The sequence below is a fragment of the Andrena cerasifolii genome, chromosome 2, assembly GCF_050908995.1.
Source record: "Andrena cerasifolii isolate SP2316 chromosome 2, iyAndCera1_principal, whole genome shotgun sequence".
Lineage (NCBI taxonomy): Eukaryota > Metazoa > Arthropoda > Insecta > Hymenoptera > Andrenidae > Andrena > Andrena cerasifolii.
Genome location: NC_135119.1, coordinates 8,646,653 through 8,666,853, shown reverse-complemented (window position 1 = coordinate 8,666,853; position 20,201 = coordinate 8,646,653). Strand labels below are relative to the sequence as shown.

The 20,201-nt window shown below is 37.7% G+C and overlaps 1 protein-coding gene across 5 annotated transcripts; it reads left to right on the top strand.

Moving 5' to 3' along the window:
* Window positions 1–97: 97 nt before the first annotated feature.
* On the top strand, window positions 98–19,785 carry LOC143365966 (G-protein coupled receptor moody). 5 transcript variants are annotated; one of them, XM_076806596.1, is made up of 5 exons: window positions 98–116; window positions 12,362–12,571; window positions 16,709–16,947; window positions 17,463–17,775; window positions 18,266–19,785. In XM_076806596.1, the coding sequence occupies exons 2-5, from the start codon at window positions 12,362–12,364 to the stop codon at window positions 19,211–19,213; spliced, it is 1,710 nt and encodes a 569-aa protein (XP_076662711.1). In that variant the 5' UTR covers window positions 98–116; the 3' UTR covers window positions 19,214–19,785. The 5 variants fall into 5 exon arrangements, with proteins under 5 accessions (XP_076662711.1, XP_076662710.1, XP_076662712.1 ...); XM_076806595.1 differs by lacking the exon at window positions 98–116 and adding an exon at window positions 7,416–8,153; XM_076806597.1 differs by lacking the exon at window positions 98–116 and adding an exon at window positions 9,710–9,903.
* The last annotated feature ends 416 nt before the right edge of the window (window positions 19,786–20,201 follow it).

Genomic DNA, 20,201 nt, shown 5'->3' with positions numbered 1-20,201 from the left:
CGAATGACGGCGTTGGGAACGCAATGCAGGCCTGCCTGTTGACATGTATATGAGATGAGGACCATGCCATAGGACCCAAACGCGCGTTTTTATATGCCGATTATGATTGTAGATAGGTACATACTTACTTGAAACGCTTTGCGTGAAGTTACTTATTTTTTTCAGTTCTTTGTCGAAAATTGGGATTATTTTTAAACGATTTTTTGTTTGTTTGTTTGTTTCAAATCTGCTAACTCAAATTTAACCCACGCCCAACTATCCAATTCTCTTGAAACTTTGCAGGCGTGCGTAGTTTGAATGACAATACAATATTTAAAAAAAAAATTAGCCCGCGCGGGGGAAAAAATTACCCAGTCATCAATAAATACAAGCTGCAACCACAAATTCAAGCGACTTGAAACGAGCCACTCGCGTTCTTTACGAAAACGACAAAAAGCCGCTGCGTTCGGGACGCCGGTCACATCGCGATTACCGAAAATACACAATTTATCGAATAAATGATCTGTCACGTATGTACGAATAGTAAATCTAAAACTTTGCAGGCGTTCGAAATATATCACCATCGAGATTGTGGTACAAGAAAAGAATTATTTTTCAGCGACTGTAGCACTACAACGTTTAAGCAAACTGTTAAACTGTATACAGCGATAAAAGATAATTGTAAAGAAGTCTGAGCTGTGAAATGTAAATCCACAAACACTAGAAACTAGAAAATAAAGAATATATATAAAAAAATTATATGTCAAACGATTTTATTAAAAATGTAGTAAAAACTAAATTGAAATGCACTAAAAACTAAAAAATAATTATTTCCTTGTACTTCAATTTTGACGGTGTTCAAATGGTGTTTGATCACTTTAAATAAAATCGTGGGGCACCATGTGCAATCAGAAGGTGAATTATCAAAGTGATTCATATCCTGTTTTTATTTAAGGTGATCAAACACCATTTTAACACCATCAAAATTGAAGTACAAGAAAATAATTATCTTTTAGTATTTAGTGCATTTTAATTTAGTTTTTACTACATTCTTAATAAAATCGTTTAACATAATTTTTTTGTATATATTTTTTATTAAATGATTTTACTTAGCTTCGATCCTCTGTATGTTTGGTGTACGCTTCAAATCTGGCAACTCTATCTTCCCCCACTTCCACCGATCCAAATGCTTTGAAACTTTGCATGCGTGCGTAGGTTGAATGACAATTAAACTCGGAAAAGTCCGAGATAGTTTTAGAATTTGTCTATTAACTGCTAATATTCACATGTTCTGAAAGTGAGTCTACGATATAATGATAAGTCAGACATCGTACAAACATGTAATGGGTTAGCAGAAATTTACTAAGTATATTTAATTGAAAATATACAAAATTAAATTTTCACGACATGCTCCGGTTACTCCGTGATTACTCTGGTAACTCCGTGATAGTCCTCGCTGGCCCGATATATGTTCAGCAGCTACTTGTTTATATTATTTAAATGAATCACCAGTAATCAGCTCCCTGACACTTCGTTCTCTATTATTCAATTAAGAACTGTAGAAACTTTTAGCTTCCCAGGTTGTCAAAGAATCGATTCACATTCAAGATAGATAACGCACCTCTGACCCATGAATCTGGGCAATGGGTGCTATGACGAATATCCAAGCTTCCACGAAACCCGCATCCGGGTACCATGTAACCAATGGTCTGAGTATTAATCTCTCAGAGATCGCAAGGTACGATTAATCATCCTTCAAGAATCCCTCCCTACAGAAACTAAAATTTCCCGACCACACTGATTTTGTACATTTCTTTCTCGCCGTGCACGAATGTAACGTAGATACAGTTTAATCGATTTAGGTCGAAGTTTTTATCAAAAGGGGGGCCGGGTAAACGGTCCCTTAACGCTAAATCGTGGAACGTTTGCTTTTTATTAGAGATGGGGTTGTAGCTCTAGGCTTAATCTAGGGCAATATACACCAACCCGACAAGTACCGACTGACAACACTTCAGCGATGATAGCACATTAACCGATTATACTTCAAACGATCATCGATTGGAACTTCCACGAAATTTATGCTCAAAGGAACTTTCGATCATCACCTCGATTATTTCAACTAATTGGTGGCCACGATATTCTTTTTAATAATCATATAATTTGATTTACTTTCACAACGAGAAACTTGATGATTTAGAAATGAAATACTTTAAACTGGGGGAACATTGGCATGTTTCTTGGAACATTTTGCTATATAATATAAAAATTAACGTTTTTACATTTGCTTGAAGTATCCTATCATAACATTGCGTCTTTTGTGAATGCACTACAAGTGTAAAAATGCATAAAATTTGTGTCCTTATCCTTCTTTAATACATGTTAAGTACCTGCCTAACCCCGTAATCGAGTAACATTGGCACATCATATATAAATAGCACTAAAAAGTTAAAGTTTTACCACATCTGAACTTACATTAACACTTAAATTTGTTCTTTTTTATGTTCAATATAATTTATTTTTTATTTTTCATATTTAGTTTAGGTATCCTATTATAACATTGCATCGTTTGTGATTGTAATGCAAGCGTGAAAATGTATAAAAAAAATTTCTTTTCCTTTTTAACAGATGTTAAGTAGATGCCAATTTTGCCCCAGTTTACGGTATTGAGCGTTATTTATGATCCGTTCAAAGGTAAGAATTTTTAAAAGAATCGCTGTAACACGAAATTTCTTTACACTTAATTAGAAACAAAATGAAGTTCGAAATGACGGGAGTACATTTAAGTATAAGTCACCGAACACTTGTATTCATTATGAAATAAACCTGATAAATCAGTAGAAAATTAGTGGATGTGTTTAATGAATATTAGTGTGATATCTTTACTAGGGTTCGAAAGAGTTCTGGAACTTTTCAATAGGTTCTATTTGAAACATGGGCCGTGGAACTTTTTTTAAAAATGTTCTCAGCGTGTTTAAAGAATTGTACTAACCGAAGCATATTTGGTACACATTTTCGATAAATAAATTACCCACATTAAATGGTTAAATGACCTATTTTCTTAAGAAATGCTTGAAGCTGGGTCCTGTGGTATGTCCAACCAAAATATCTTCATCAGTCGTGATGATTTATGTCCAGTCATTTATGACCGAGAGTGTACCTACATTTATGTACACGCGACTTGGAATGAAAAAAAAAAGGACTTCCATCGCAATCTCGAGAAATCGGATTCCAGATTTTAAAATTTTCAGTTCTAGTCAAGGCTTCAGATCAAGGAAATTAAACTATATGAATTAAATTACTAAATTTGACCACCCCCACTTTAGGGAATAAACTAAATTTTAGAAAGTCTAGGAATCCGCCACCCTCCAGAAATCGGATTCCAGATTTTTTTCGCGTTTGCTCGACAACAGGATTTCCTAATCACCTGTCGATATTCCAGATCACGTACGACTTTATGCTATTGATCTAAGCGCTGATGCCATTTATGGACTGGGTCCCATGGAGCAATTTACACCCTGTGTTTACCAGTCGATAGCTGAGTGACCGGGTAAATGGCATTTCCTCCTTGCGAAGGAGGCTAGCAAAGAAAAAAAGAGGAACGTTGGTCACTTCCGATTTGCTAGGGGCGCGGTGTGTACCTCTTCCGCTGTGCACGCTCGTACCCAGCTGGTTTTCTCCCCCTTTCGCGTTGGCGCACCGTAAGTCCCTCTCCCCTCCCGGCTGGCAAGCAAATGTAATTATTTTTAAAAAGGATGTAGGGACCCGTCGTGTTTTTCAGCGGACGGAACGTGCGTGGTTCGAATGGACGCGTAGGTGCTTTAAGAGTAAGCATCGCGGGATAGGTCGATGAGCGTTTCTATAAATCATTCCCTGCACGTAATCGCCGGCCATACACCTACATGCAGTCCAGAAGCTTTCCTACGGATAAGGATTGCTTGATTTGTAATGTCGCGCGAACCGGAAGCCCCCTTGGCACCGCCACCGGCGAGGTTTACACAGAAGTTCGTGACGCTTGGTATCTCGTGCGAAGGAAGGGAACGTTGGTGGAAACAGCGGCTGAGATAGCATTTCCGTGAGATGGGCAGGCTTCTTTTAACCGGAACGTTTAAGCTGCGCTAGGCGAGTAAATCGCGATGGTGCTTGGTGATAGGCGGTGTGAGAGAAAGGGTAAGGATTTTACATGGCAAAACGGAAGTGGGGCTTCCCTTCGGAGGAACATTGATTTTGAAACATAAACTGGCACGCGCGCTCCTGATAAAAAATAGGTACCGGAATTCATGAGTAAGCGCGGTATGAATTCGAATGAAAGGATCGTTATGCGGATATGTAGGTCGGAGTTGTGATTTAAAGGTGGAGTTTGAATATTTGAAGCTGAAATATTTCGGGTTTTAACATTTCAGAATCAAATATATAGGATTTTAACATTTGGGAATTGAATATTAAGGAGTTCACTGATTTGACATTCGAATACTTGAGACTTGAATATTTGGAATTCGAATTTTGAGGAATCGAATAATTAGTATTCGAATGTTTGTGTTGTCGGGATTTTCACAAAAGGGGAGCCTCATTCGAATAAAATTCGTTCTACAGTTTTAATTTATTTTTGCACAACCATTGATTTCAGTCGCATTGGTACCACATTTACATACTAACAAATCCTGCTAATTATTAATCAGCTGTGCGCGCACCAGATGAGTTTTCAAAATCAAATTCATCGAAAATGCAGTGACCTATGAACAAATTTTATTCCGCGTTTTTAACTGATTTTTTCACGTAGAACCGCTATTCTTTCGAGTGTGTCTCAAAATTGCGGGACAGTCCGGAACATGCAATATCCTGATGCAAAAAGACATCGAAAAGTCCTTTACCGTTTTGGGATCCGAGGCTTCGTTCTCGAGATATTAGCAGTCGAACTTCCGGGCCGCGCGATTTAAAGCCGAAACAGCTGAGCGCGGAGCAGTGACTGCTCTCACGTATACGCAGAAGGGCCGACCGCGCTAAACCATTTTCACGGTTTGAACCAGCGCGGTCGGCTCTACTGTGTGCGTGGGTCTGTATCTACGCGTGACTCCTGCGTATGCGTGAGAGCAGTCACTGCTCCGCGCTCAGCTGTGTCGGCTTTAAATTGCGCGGCCCAGAAGTTCGACTGCTAATATCTCGAGAAGGAAGCCTCGGATCCCAAAACGGTAAAGGACTTTTCGATGTCTCTTTGCATCAGGATACTACATGTTCCGGATTGACCCACCATTCTGGGACCCCCTGTATGTACGTACTATGGGAATCTAGAGGCTAAAGAGAACTGGAGGCCTGTGTTGATATATTTAAGTCCGTTCGATTCAGAATGATTACGTACCATTTACTACTTTTACACCGTTAAATGAATTAAATTATCTATAAATGAATTGTAATAATTAAACTGCATTTATAGCCGTATCAAGTATCAGCATTATTTAGAAATTCTGAATAATGAGAAAGTATCCAACGAACTGTGTGATTTATTGTTACACGTATCTGATCTCACGTCGTTTCTATTACTCGCAGAGTGCTTAATGGAAAATACCGGGAATTCGGTATATCCGATCTATCTCAGAATTCTGAAAATAGTGCCGATTCGCGAAAAACACCTCGCTAGACCTCAGTGATCGTGAATACACTATTATTCGATGTTATTTATATGAGTGTCCAATAATAGGAATGTAAATATTTACCTAAACTTCTGATAATTTTATTTTACAACAAATCATGTTCAATAGACATTATTCGAATTTCAAATGAAATGTTATTTCATTTCGCTCGTATTTCGATTTTAAAACAGGATCAGTAAGTACTAAATGTAATACATGGTAAAAACTAATTGAGTACAATTCTCAGGTGAGTACAATTATTGTGAAAGTGCACTGCGTGTGTGTGTTATAATGCAGGGGAACTCCTTTCCCTACGATATTTCTCTGAATTCATATTTTTCCAATATCAGCAGTGACACTTGACGACTTCGTTTTAAATTAAGACTTCGTATACAGGCGATATACCTTTTGCACTGTACTAGGGATGGTTTGGGTTTCGTATATTTAGATTTTGAATATTTGAAGTTAGAATATGTAGAGTTCAAATATTTTTGGAGCTCTCATAGTTGGAATTCTAATACTCGGAGTTCTGACAATAGGAATCGGAATATTTGGGGTTCTGATAAATAGAATTTGAGTGTTTCGAGGTCTGAGAATTGGATTTAAAAAATCTCAAGTAGGTGCGGACATTCGGAGTACTGACACCTAGAGCTTTGATACTTGGAGTTCGGGTAATAGAAATTCGAACGATTATAATTCTTCGGCTAATTGGAATTCCAATAATTAGATGTCGAATAACACCTAGAGGTTCGACTGCATGTCGTGCTCGCATAATTGCGGCTACAGAGGCTTGTAACGTATTCTATTAAGCATTCAACGCCCCCGCACCGCGATAAACGTTAAACGTCATTTATCCAACGAGTTCTCTGATTTCGTCGTTGATGTCTTACCGCCCTCGGATTTGTTAATGCTACCTCGAGATTGGAAGAGACCGCTGTAATTTACGAGAAAATCTCGCTAACAGGCACCGTTCAATCTTGCAGCACTAGCTTCGAACAAGGCTGAAACACATCTTTCGTACAGAAAATGTAAAATAAGGCATAGGGGCAAACCGTTTGTCGCCATCAGCCAAAAATAACAAATACGTGTTTTTTTTTATTTTTCTCCGTTTTCATATTTGGGGGGTGAAAACTGCGTTCAAAGTTAGGTTTGAAAAATCATTTTTGTGGAATATCTCGAGAACTATTAGAGATAGGGGAATAGTGTCAATGCACGAATTTTGTGTCTTTGAATGCGAAATATGACTGACTCACCAGATTTTCAAAAATCCACAAAAATGATTTTTCAACCCTAACTTTGAACGCAGCTTTCACCCCCCAAATATGAAAACGAGGAAAAATAAAAAAAATACGTATTTCTTATTTTTCGGTCCTCTATAACATATCCAAAAATCAGAATGGTCGGAGGCGGGCACCGAAGATACTCCCCTTGTAAGACCGATACTAATAATACCAATGAGATACTAATAGCGTTATATATTTTTATTTAATAAAATTAACGCAAGTCAGGTAGATTCTATCCCTAACGAACAGGGAACAGGAAGAACTGAATATCAATAGGTACCTTGGGAACAAAATAAAGAGAGTTAGACGATCAATGTGCTGCTACGTGATAATAATTATTAAGTGAACTATTCTACTGTACAGAATCAAAAAATTCGGCGAGAACCGATAAAACAGATTCCGCGTGGTTCTCTTGTTCTCGAAGGATACTAACCCCACGCCACGCCTGCGCTCTATTAGTATCCAGAAATCACATCTGTACGCGCGAATTCGGTGGTCCGGTTAGCGGACCGTTCAGTCGCACCGCGAATTACGCGCCGGAATCCCTAATGCAATCAACGTTCTGTATTTCGTCGACTTTTCCTTAAAATTCATCCCTCTTACGAGTGTTTTAACATCTCCTCCGAAACCTTAAATATGCCATCACTATCAACGAACGGTATCGCATACCTTGATCTTTCCAAAAATTCCATAAACTGTTCTCGCAACTTGTTACGCCGAAACTGAGGAACGTGATATGGAAGAAAAGTGTGAAGGGTACGATCCAGTAGCTGAATATAAATCTGTGGCGAATCGTGAACGCTCGGCAATGCTGTTTTTGTAACAGAAGCTGATAAACGTGTAACGCATGCGAGATATTAGGATGAGAATTGAAGGAATTAATATGGGGATCGAAGGCAGGCGATTCAAATTCACGCGTTCATCGGCGTCCATTTAAATGCCGTCAGCCGAATAGATTTTTTATTTTTATTTACGTATACCTACATACAATTTGTAAATAATTTAATAGATTTTTTATTTATACTTAATGTATATATCTGCTGTAAAACGTTAAGCCGCATGTGGTTGTGCTCGATATAGAAGGGCGAAGGGAAACGTAGATCAGCAAATTATTATATCGATCAGGGTCGATTTTGGCAGTGAATGTGCTAAAGCCACGATTCACTGTAGAAACGATGCGTCCAACAGAGGAGATTGCAAGGGAAGACTGTTCATAAATGATCTGCACCAATGAACTCGGAGGCAAAGGTGTTCGCTTCTCACGAAGGTACGTAAGTGCGCCTCCATTCAATTCTAGGTAAAGATTCAAGTGAATGAGTGGATTGTGCTGACGATAACACCGCACACAGCTTGGAACTAGCGATAACATGTACTTTCGTTCACTTGCTTTGACTGAAACGCACCTTATTCGAAGAACGAAACTGAACATATCTACGTGACATATTATTGTAACACATTAGGTATGTAGGATATTTTGGAAGTTAGTCTTTTAGTTATTTAGGCATTTATATAAAATGTTACAGTGGAACCTTTCATTATTCGAAAACAGTGTAATTGAACGTTTCATTGCACTGTCTACTGCCAATTTGAAAATGCGAGACCTGGTGGCTCAAAAATGTTGGCGAAGCAGAATGGAAATCTAGTGATTGAATTTTTGTTAATAATGTATACGTGAATATTTTTTTATACGCTGTCGTTGTTGCACTGAAACGTTATCATTGGATTATCCGAAAAGTTGGATTATATGAAGGCGCGCCGCCGCCGCCGTGTCGCTGAACTAGCTCCGATATCACTGTCTCACACGATTTTTGTTCCGCAATATCCACTGGGTGATTCTTGTAGAGTTTTTCGCTCTGAACACGAATCCGCCAACCGTTTGTTATTACCGTTCCGACAGAAAGAATGGTCAAATTTGAAAATTTGCAGTTTATTTTTTGAAAATCGAATTTCTCGAAAACTGAGGCTGATGGCGATAAACGGTTTGCGGATTCGTTTTCAGCGCCCGACAACCTATAAGAGACGGCAATTGAATGTTACAGAACAGAAAAAAGTTCAATTTTGTTGGACAGTGTATTCGAGGTTCTACTGTAATTAAGGAAATGATACATAATTGTACATGGATATGAATCCTGCTCAGAGTTGTCAGATTCTACGGTTATTTCTCTGTCGATTTTTTCTTTTTATAGTAATTGAGACACAGGGTATTCCGGGAAATTGACATACAGTGGACAATTAAACTATATTAGAGCCACCTGCATAAATTGATGATATGCTCGAAAAACTGTCCACCTTATTTGCGGATTTTTTAAACTTTTCCTCTAAAGCGCAGCATTTTTACAAAAATAATTTGTTTCAAAAATTGGTACGTACAACGGAAACTACACTCATATAGTATATAAAAAAAAATGAAATTTGATTTCGGACCTGCTGTTCCATAGTTACACATTCGACCAGCTCGCGTGGGGGTGTCTAGAAGATTAATTAATATATATTAAAATTTATGGATGTTTCTCTATTTATTTTTTTTTATGTAGTCCTTAACACAGCGCACTAAAGGCGGGTAATACAAATTTTCTATGAAAACTGTAAATTATTCGTGAAAAAAATTCTTAGATATGGCATACTTTTCCGGCCGTCACAGCGGTGCTCGCCCTTAAGTCATCATAACTGAAAAACATAAAGCGTAAACATCTTTTCTACGCTCCATTAAGTTTCGGCATGGAATTTCGAATCCCATCAAATAATTCTCTGTCTAAGAATATTAACACTTTGTTGCTCCTATTGCAAAGCTGTCATCTCGCAATCAGATACTATATCAAGCTTCAAATGAACGATTCGCGAAAACGAACATTGTTAAAACTGAAAAGCCTCACTGTAAACCTCGACGGAAGAAATCGAAGTTGAACGATCAAGAAGCGACCAGTTGCCTCCTCCATGTCCGTTCGAAATCTCGGGGGCTCGCGCGGACTTGGCGTTTCTTTGGGAACGCAATTCCGGCAGAAGATAGAAATGCTCGGGTAAAGTTTACTCCCGGTTGAAAGAGTTTACCGTCTCGAGTGGCGAAAATAGATTTCTCTCTTCCCCTTCGACGGCAGGCGAGTAGAAAAAAAGGAAAAGAAGCCTGGTCGTGCATTTTCCCGATGCGCGAGAAACATTTGATGGGACGAATAAAGCGGGGGGAAGAAGATGAAGATGAAAAGAGGGAAGATGGGGAGAGATCGAAGCCGTGTTTATTTATATATTTACAATAGGGTACAGTAACCGTTTCATTTGAAATTGTTTGTTTTCGACAATGCTACCTACAGGGACATTGCTCTACCAAGAGAAGTGAACGAGGTCTGAATCACCGATTTGGCTAAAATTTTGCAAATACATAGTGCATAATGTGTGTAGTAATGCGTCAAACGTAAAGGGCGCTGTATTTAAAGGTTTTCGGGAAAATCGAGTTTAAAGTTGTGCCTTTCCTAGGACCTCGATAGGGTGACCATTATTTTTAACCTGCGATTTCTTTTGCGTTCACCCCCTGTTGTGGTTCCATTTCATAAGAAAATAGTCCTTGAAAAAGATTATTGCAATCGCACAACAGGAGAGGCTGTCGACCAGGCATTAAAGTTTAGAATTCATTAATGGTTTGAATTTGAAGAATTTCTCAAAAATGGTGAGCCCTATCGAAATTTTGTTCAAATAGTATTAAAAGAGCATGCAATTTTCTACAATTACTGTATACATAAGTTTTTCGTGCTTCCAACCATTTTTAAGATAATCGCGTTTGAATATAGAGAGTTCAGCAAAACGCGCGTATAGACAATACGTCACGCCGGACAGGTGGGACGCGCGAAGCGCAGGCTTCTCTGTATTCAAACGCTATTATTTAGAAAATGGTTGGAAGTACGATAAAAATTATATATACAGTAATTGTAGAAAATTTAATGCTCTATTAATATTATCTGAACAAAATTTCGATGAGGCTTACCATTTTTGAGAAATTCTTTAAATCCGAACTATTGATCAATTTTAAATTTTAAGGCCTGGTCGGCGACCCTTTCCTGTTGCTCGATTACAATAAACTTTTTCAGACTTTTTCAAGACGCGTAAATAAGGGCCACCCTAATATGCACTCATACGTGAAGACGAAACCGGAACTGAGTATGTTTAGTAATCCATATAGTAGTTCCAAGAATATGCACGTGCTTTTATTAATGTTCAATTATTTCTACAATTAGCTGTGTAAATTTGAAAAGGACGAAAGATTGACCTTTTCCTTTTTAGAGAATTTCAGAAAAATTTGTGATCAGAAACTTATGTGTATACTTCCGATTTTAGTTTTTAGCTCGAAATTCTTTAAACGAATTGCTCACTATTTTAACGATGTGCCTTAAATTGTAAATGTTATTCCCCGCCTCTTCAAAATTTGGAAAATATCATCTGCGTAAAAAGTGTAGTGAATTTTATAGACAGTGGAATGTATCACTTTGTGGAAATCGTGGATTGGTATACAATTCTGAATACGAAGCATTAAATGCAGACCAAACTCGATTACATGGAAATTGTAATTCATACAAGACGATTGCGACCAAAATCATTATTACAAAAAGTCGTACAAAAAGGAGGGTCGTTTTGAAAGAAAACAGATATTCCATAAAGGAAAAGCTGGGCTTGAAGAATAGCACATTCAAATACATAACAGCTCGCAGAAGTCTAATTGTAATTTAAAAGTAAATGTTATCGGCGCACCGGTTCGGTCTATTTTTTTTAAAAAATGATTTAGAATTTCGATCGTAAAGAATTTTTAAAACTTAAAAGTAAATGTTATCGGCGCACCGGTTCGATAACATTAAAACAAAAAATAGACCGAACCGGTGCGCCGACAACATTTACTTTTAAGTTTTAAAAATCCTTTACGGTCGAAATTCTAAATCATTTTATCTAATTGTAAATGTCGCACGACTCACCGTGCATCGAAAACATTTGATCTATCCACGATCTTGGGCGCGGCTCTCTACCTCTTTCCTCATTGCTATCAAGCATTGGCTCTTATCAGTTTCATGCACACGTACACAGCAGTACGTTCCGCGCAGGATATTCAAAACGGCGCGTATAACAGTTGTGAAAATTAAGCCAACCTCTGCTTCACATGGTGCGACAGAAGATTGCCCCGCAAATTAATCGCTCCCACCTATGATCTACCATAAATAACAATCAAACCTACACCATTAATATTTTCCAATTAACAATGCTCAGAAGCCTACATTAACTCCATTACCTTATCAGGACTATCGAAGCATTGTCTATTCGAAGTTACATTTACTATCATAATTCACAAAATTCTTTCCCATTTGGTGGTGGCACCAGTGACAAGGTTTTTGAAATTTTCAATAGAAATATTCGAAAGTTCCCTTTAATCCCTGTTGTAAACGAGCCTCCGCGTTTTACGGCCCTGTGGAAAACGATACCTGTCTGCAATGCTGTCCGCAGATGGAGTATTGGATGGCGAGCAACCAGAGCGGCTACAATGCCAGAGCAGAGGCACTCGAGGAGGTCCTTCAGGATCCAGGATCGGCGGTCCTCTTTGTCGGCTATCCGCCATGGCTTTTGCACTTCGCCGCCAGCTGCTGTGTACTCTTCATGTTCGTCGGCATCCCAGGCAACCTATTCACCATTATCGCTCTTTTTCGTACCAGAAAGGTCAGCGTTCGATTAACACACTTTTACAGTAGCTTCATTATTAATCTTCTATATAAGATTTTGGGTTTAATTTGGGTTTAAAAGATAGATTTTGGGTCACTTGTTTTTCTTTTTTGAGAAGTGGTAGTTATTGGAGCTTGTTACGGGGAGTTTGTTGGATAGTATGGAACTCCGATGGGTTTTCACTTGTACGCATTAACCGGGAAGACAGCGGTAGATATGATAAAGGTAGGAATCCCAAGTGACGAATCTCTTACTTGGAACAATATTACTCGTCGCGGTTTCTCGAGTTTCCACTGTGCCCTGCCTGTCACTATTAAATCCTGGATGGACTAGATTAACGAGTGGTTCACCTCGAATCCTGTTTTAGAAGACAATGACGAAGCGTATGAAATTTCACTGAAAACACGCAACTGAGCTCGAACTGAATGACTTACAACTGCAACACTCTGGTAATATACAAATGATTTAAAGAATGTACATATAAAGCTCCGAAATTTTGAAAATTTACAATTTCACTAAAAGGTGACGCACGTGTAAATTTCCCGACAAATTATGAGCTTGAGAAAAGATTATTTTTCTTAGTATATTTTCTGAAAATTCGATACCTAGAAAACTAAAAACAGGGAATTGTTTAAATTCTCCAAGTTTTTACCAACTTCCTTAATGTATACCGATTTCCTTGACGGGGAATCCTATTCTTCGGGCTAAAAACATAGAAAACTTTGGATTTTTTTTTTAAGAAACCAGCGATTCGATTCATCTGAAATTTGGACGATGTTTTGATGCATCTTTGAAAAATATGCAGATTTTTTTTTATTAATTTTTAACCATAAGTATAGTAGTTATGCATGCTCTGCTTGCAAGATATTTATCTACCGGGTAATCTGAAACAGAACAATGAAACGGCCTTTTTATTTTATACATATGTAGCTTGAAACTGATGAACCAGCAAAAAACAAAAAAAAATACTCAGCAGTGTGGAGAGTTTTCAAACGGAAAGGTCTGGGTTTAATTTTTACCTTTAACTTTTGCAAACTAATTTCGCGCCAATTTTCTTATGTAACAAAAGAAGTATAGAACTTAGCGATATTCTGGTTCATCAAATTGAAGCTACATCTGTATAAAGTAAAACGCCGTTTCATTTTTCTGTTTCAGATTACCTGGAAGGTAAATATCATGCACACCAGCGGACGGCGAGTTTTGCGCGGCGTGATGCATAACTACTATATTTATTATTAAAAATGAATATAAAAAAAACCGCAACTCCTTCAAGGATGCATAGAAACATGGCCCAAATTTCAGACGAATCAAAACGCTAGTTTCTTAAAAAAAAATTCCTAAATTTTGCTATGTTTTTAGAATAGGATTCCCCCTTAATGTATTTTTTTTTATAGAAACCAGAAGATTAAAAGAAAATACTTTTTCAACGTTCAAAAACATTTGCAAAATTTAAAAAATTTTTAAATCTTCTGAACTGTGAAAACTTAGTGTATTCATACGAAAACTTAAGGATTAAATAAAATTGTTTAAAAAGAACGATATCTGCGAAGGTATCAAAATTTACGAGCGACTTTGAAATCCAAATTTGAAAAATAAATTGTTAAGATCGTGGACATCATGGGAACATTGGAAACACTAGTAGCTTAAAGTGCGTACTTTATGAAACGTACGCGAGATTTCGTTAGATTTCACATTTTGTAACAGAACTCAATCCACTCGAATTACTAGCCAATAACTCAATCCACTGGTTTACGAGATTCGCCTACGATTTACAAATACTGTGATATTTATCTGTTCAAATGTACTGTATTTAGAGAGTAATTTCGATCGTCAGATAAGACGTAAGTACTTACCCTACGCCACGATAACTTCCCGCCTCGCATACTTATAAACGTTTTCCTTTCTTCGGTGTTCTTTGGCTTTGCCTATGTAGGAGACGATTTTACAACGCACGATGCATACACGATTTATTTTAAGTCGGTGGTAGGCCTTGAAATGGTCGTAAAACTCTTCTGACGATTGTGCTAAGGAAATCTTGAAAATTTCTTGCATCGAGTAAACCAATGAAAACGGTTACCACAATACACTGAAATATTTGTTCTAATAATTCATGACATCTTACGTCCCAGATAGCACGTTGCGTACTGATATTCCTATAATTCTTTTGATATTTCTAAAGTATAAATTTCTACATACAGAAACAAAGGAACGCAATACAAAAGCAATCAGTAGCGTCTGATAAAAAATATAGAAATATTCGTGTATATATTAAAAATATTTTTAATACTCGTAATTGCTACTTTTTATTCACTTTTTTCCCCTTCTTTTTACAAATTCTTCATTTTACTGCGAAAAGCTTTCATCTCGCTAAATTCAACTAAATTAAACTTTTATTCCTTAGATCAGACGTTCAGAAGCCAAGCTGATCAACTCATTTAAGTAAAATTTTTTTTAAAAAATTAATACCGACTTCAAAATATTAAAAATACACTAAAAAGTAAAAAATATTTTTTCCCTTTATTTAATCTACGAGTCTCATATTTTTTAAGTCGACGCCTGATTTACACAGCGCAAATGATGAGGCGCCGATTTCAAAAATATGAGAGTCCTAGATTAAATAAGGGAAAAAATTATTTTGTACTTTTAGTGCATTTTTATTATTTTGAAGTCGGTTAAAAATAGAAAAGGATTGGTGAGTTTAGCACTGCGTGAATATACCCCTGAGAACCAGGATAGAATTCAGAAATTCACCGAAAGTGAAGTTGGTCAGTTTAACTTCTGATTCTGCGAGGCTCATTTGTTGCACGAATGCTTTTTTAGTTGTTTCGTTTCATTTACTTTTTTCTTTAGTGACAGTAATTCAGACTGATTGTTAGATGTATAACACGGCTTTTGAATTTCGGAAAATATTTCGTCTTTACATACTTTTTAATTTATTTCTACTGTGACTTTCTGCTTTGTATTGTACATTCTACATTCTACATGGTAGAATAAAGTTGTACATTATTATTTTAGTTTATTTCCTTTTATTTGATCGCAAGCGAGCAACGAAACGAGCCAATGATCTTAAGGTCGTCGGCACGGGTTGTTATGAAACAAGATTTCCGATACACGTAGATCGTCGGAAAGTTATTTAAGTTTGAATGGTTAGCATTCGCGGAACGTGAGCACGCGCACGCGACACCCCGTGTTTCCATCATTTTTCTGCGTGCAGGTATACATATACGCACCCGGCGATTGATGCAACCGACGTGTTGGAATTAAATTGGGAATCGAAATAACGCTTCGCTGTTTTATTGCACAAAGTCGAATTTCGTCTACTAATGCAAAATTCCGATCGAATTGTACTGCTTGCCAAGACTCCCTTGTTGTTTGGTTTATGCTGCCAGTCGAAATCATGCATATAATCCGTAAATGAGGAGAGTTATTTAAGCAGGAAGGTCGACGCAAGAAATTTGATACATTTTGTAAAGCTCGCGAAATTAATGAAATTTCAAATGTTCAACTTCCAGTTTCTTTAAGCTTCACTAGCTTTTCTGCTCGTTAATTACATCGTGTGATTAGGTAACTGTAAAAGATTGCTAAAATGTAAAAAAAAAGGTTCATAGCTTGTAAGTACTAATAACATGTTTCAAATAAATCAAATCATTTCGATTTTGGTCTCTCTCTTCCTGGAATAAATTATACCGTAAACTGGGAGAACATTGGCAGTACGGGGTAACATTGGCATCTACTTGTAGTACAATAAAAAACGGTGCAATGTTATAATGGATACCTAAACCAAATTAAAAAGTAAAAAAATAAAAAGATTAAGAATTTAAAAATAAAAAATTTTAAAAATAAAAAATTTAAGAAATAAAAAATTTTAAAAATAAAAAAATTAAAAATAAAGAATTTAAGAAATAAGAAATTTAAAAAATAAAAACTTAAGAAATACAAAATTTAGAAAATAAAAAATTTACGAGACAAAAAATTAAAAAAATATAAAAAACAAAAAAATATAAAAGATTGCATTGCAAAGAAGTGCATTGTACATAAAAAAGAAACAAATTTAAGTGTTAATGTAAGTTCAGAAACAAATTTACATTAACCATTCCTACGTATAACTTCCACTTATTTGTCATTGTTTTGCAGCTGAGAAACGCCACGGCAATCTTCATAATGAACCTTTCGGTCTCCGACTTGATGTTCTGCTGCTTCAATCTTCCTCTCGCCACGTCCACCTTCTGGCACAGTTCCTGGCGTCATGGAGCACTCCTATGCAGGCTATTTCCTTTGCTGCGGTACGGTTTGGTGGCAGTGAGCCTCTTCACGATACTGGCAATCACGATCAATCGTTATATTATAATAGGTCATCCCAGATTTTATCCCAGGTAAGTGAATTACACGTTCTATTTGAAACGTTTTCGTACAGTCGTGAGAGTGAACCTAGCAATAGTGGCATTTCCAAATGTGCATGCATGAATGAAAGAAGGCTAAAGTTAAAGTTAAAGTTAAAGTTAAAGTTAAAGTTAAAGTTAAAGTTAAAGTTAAAGTTAAAGTTAAAGTTAAAGTTAAAGTTAAAGTTAAAGTTAAAGTTAAAGTTAAAGTTAAAGTTAAAGTTAAAGTTAAAGTTAAAGTTAAAGTTAAAGTTAAAGTTACGCAATTTATTCGACACTGAAATCGCAAAATTAACTTGATTCGTCGAATTATCTAAAGTCAAGTAACTTTTATTCGATCCATTATTTAAATAATTTTTTATTTAGTTGATGCCTAACTCTGGCGTGCAGTGAAGTGTGGACGGTAACAGATATAAGATATAGTACTGTTTCATGATTTCATAACAGTATATACTTTTTTAGACCATTACTGTATACTCGTAACAAAAACAAACACGTTCTCTTTTCAGATTGTATAAGCCCAAGTACTTAATACCAATGGTTCTGAGTACGTGGATCATCGCGTTCGGTGCCCTGATCGTCACATGGTTCGAATGCTGGGGCCGCTTTGGACTGGACACCGCCATTGGCTCCTGTTCGATCCTCCCCGACGTGCATGGTCGAAGCCCCAAGGAATTCCTCTTCGTCGTCGCTTTTCTAATCCCTTGCATCGCGATCGTCGTTTGTTACGCGAGGATTTTCTACATCGTTCGAAAAGCAGCCACCAAAAGTAGAAAGCAGGGCATAGCTGTTAAAACGGACACGCTCGAAGTTGATCACGAGGTGAGGATCATTTGGTAAATGAAATAAAATGCTGATTCTAATATCTTGCAAGTGAGAGTTAGGTGAGTTCAGATTTTGGAACGTTACGTTTCGTTTTTATCATTGGAAAGTGAAGATGCAACGAGGATTTTGAGTAATCTTCCTGGCCATTTAAAAATCATCGAATTATAAGTAGTACAAGCTTAAAGGGGGACTCTCGTGTAACAACCCCCGCAAATTATGATTTTGTTTTTCACAAAACTGTTGTTAATATTGCATTAAACTCTTTTGGGATATAACGAGGCGTCTTTAAAGTTGCAATTTTTTTTGTGTCGCTCCTTCTTATTATTTATTAATTATTTTGGAATCGTGTTAACCTCTTCGACCATATGTTGTCGACGACGGAGATAAGCTGGGGTCTCATATTAGGATAAGTCTTCATATTCGGCTACTTTACCCTATTCCCCTCCCTTTTAGACCACGCTGTATCTTTCCTTTTCATCTGTTTCAGCGACGTTCCTTATCCCCAAGAAACCACGAAGAAGAACTATCAGCACTAGGATCAAGTTGCGCAGCAAGTGTCCTCTGCGCAAACTTCTCCACGAAACGTGCCACCACCCCACAGAATCAGCTCGACAAGTCCCGAACCCCCTCTAGGTCAGCCATCGAGGAATCGTTATCAAACTTGCAACCCTCGTCCGAAGAAGAAGAAGAAGAAGATGCAAAGGAAGTTATGGAAGAGCAATCGGAAAAATGCAGGATTAAAAGTGTGAAAAGTCCATCTAGCAATCGTTATCTAGAAATGTCGACCTTAGGGAACGTACAGGTCTGCGACAAACTGAAACCTGGCTTAGAAATCAAAATAGACGATATACCGTACGTTGACGACTTAGATGTAACGGAAGATGTTTTCTCCAGCAACGATCTGGGCAAGATCAAAGAATCACCCGCGAAAGCTTCCACGAACGCCCGAAATAAGCTGGGAAGAATGGCGAGCCGAGCCTCGTTCATTATCGAGTCGGCTCTGTGGGTCCAGAGGTTGAACTCGAAGGCTTCCACGGACAGCGATCGGTTGGCAAGCTCGCGATCGAACTCGCCGGAAACGAAGGACACTGTAGCTAGAAGGGGGTCGATATTTCAAAGCGTCGGAAGATTAAGAAACGTGGAGACTGCCCCCCGAATGAGTAATAAAGATAAGAAGCTTCTGAAGATGATCCTAGTGATATTCTCGTCTTTCCTTGTTTGCTATCTACCGATCACCGTTACGAAGACCTTCAAGAACGCGATCGACTGGAGGGGTCTCAACATCGCTGGATACATCCTGATATATTTAACTACTTGCATAAATCCTGTCGTTTACGTGGTCATGAGCTCGGAATATAGAAGTGCTTATAAGAATGTGTTGCTTTGTATAAATGATGCTGGGGTGAAAAGTGGGGCTAGGAAACTTTTCAGGTGAAACACACCCGTTTCCTCTTTTCGGGGAAATAATCCTGTTTTATACTGTTTTTATTCTTAAGGAATAAAAGTTACATAGATACTGTATAAATAGCGTTTATGAAGCTAAAGCTTTCACCAGTCGAGGAAGGCGGTACTTATACCTGCTGTTGGTAAATACTCCCTATTATCCGAACAAATGCGCGAACGTTCGGATAATGGAATATTCGATTTTCTGACGTTCAGAATGATTTCTGTATTGCAGGTAAAATTGAACGAATATATGTGCGCCTGACCGCGCGTATTTACTTGTGCATTCGCCCCGAATGTGCATTAAGGGGTGAAACCACTCTAGAGGCAGAAAAGAAGACCTGAATTTGACAATTTATTTTGGGAGTATGACAAACGGAATAGAATTCCCTTTCAGAGGGTTTATTTAATACATATTGAAGTACGAAAAACAATTTTTTTTATTGCCATTTTTACACAAAATGGTGGCGATAGAGCCCGTTGTCGAAAACAGTTTTTTCTTTAAAACACCGCCGCGGGAGGACGGATTTCTCGGCATGTATAAGTCCTGGAACAAAAAACGATTTTTTTAAAATCCTAGAGTGGTTTTACCCCTTAAAGCGTGCACTCGGGTCCGAACAATACCGTGAAATGGACGTCGCAAATTCCACTCAACCCCGAGCGCGCGCCGAATGCGCGCCGAACGCGAGCCAATGCACGCCGAATGCACACCGAACGCGCGCCGAATGCACGCCGAACGCGCGCTGAGCTCCGAACATTGCACATGCGGAGCGAATGCGCAGGTGAATACGCGGCTTTAGGAAAATAGCACGCGCCAGAGGTGGACCCCTGACATTCTAATCGTTTGTATCTCAAAAACGAAGCCACAAATTGCAAAATGGTGATTACAGAATTATCATGCTTCGAATTGTGGCAACGTTTACTGTAACTTTAGAGAAAATTACTTTCTTAGAATTGTACAATAGGCAACGCGAGTTATT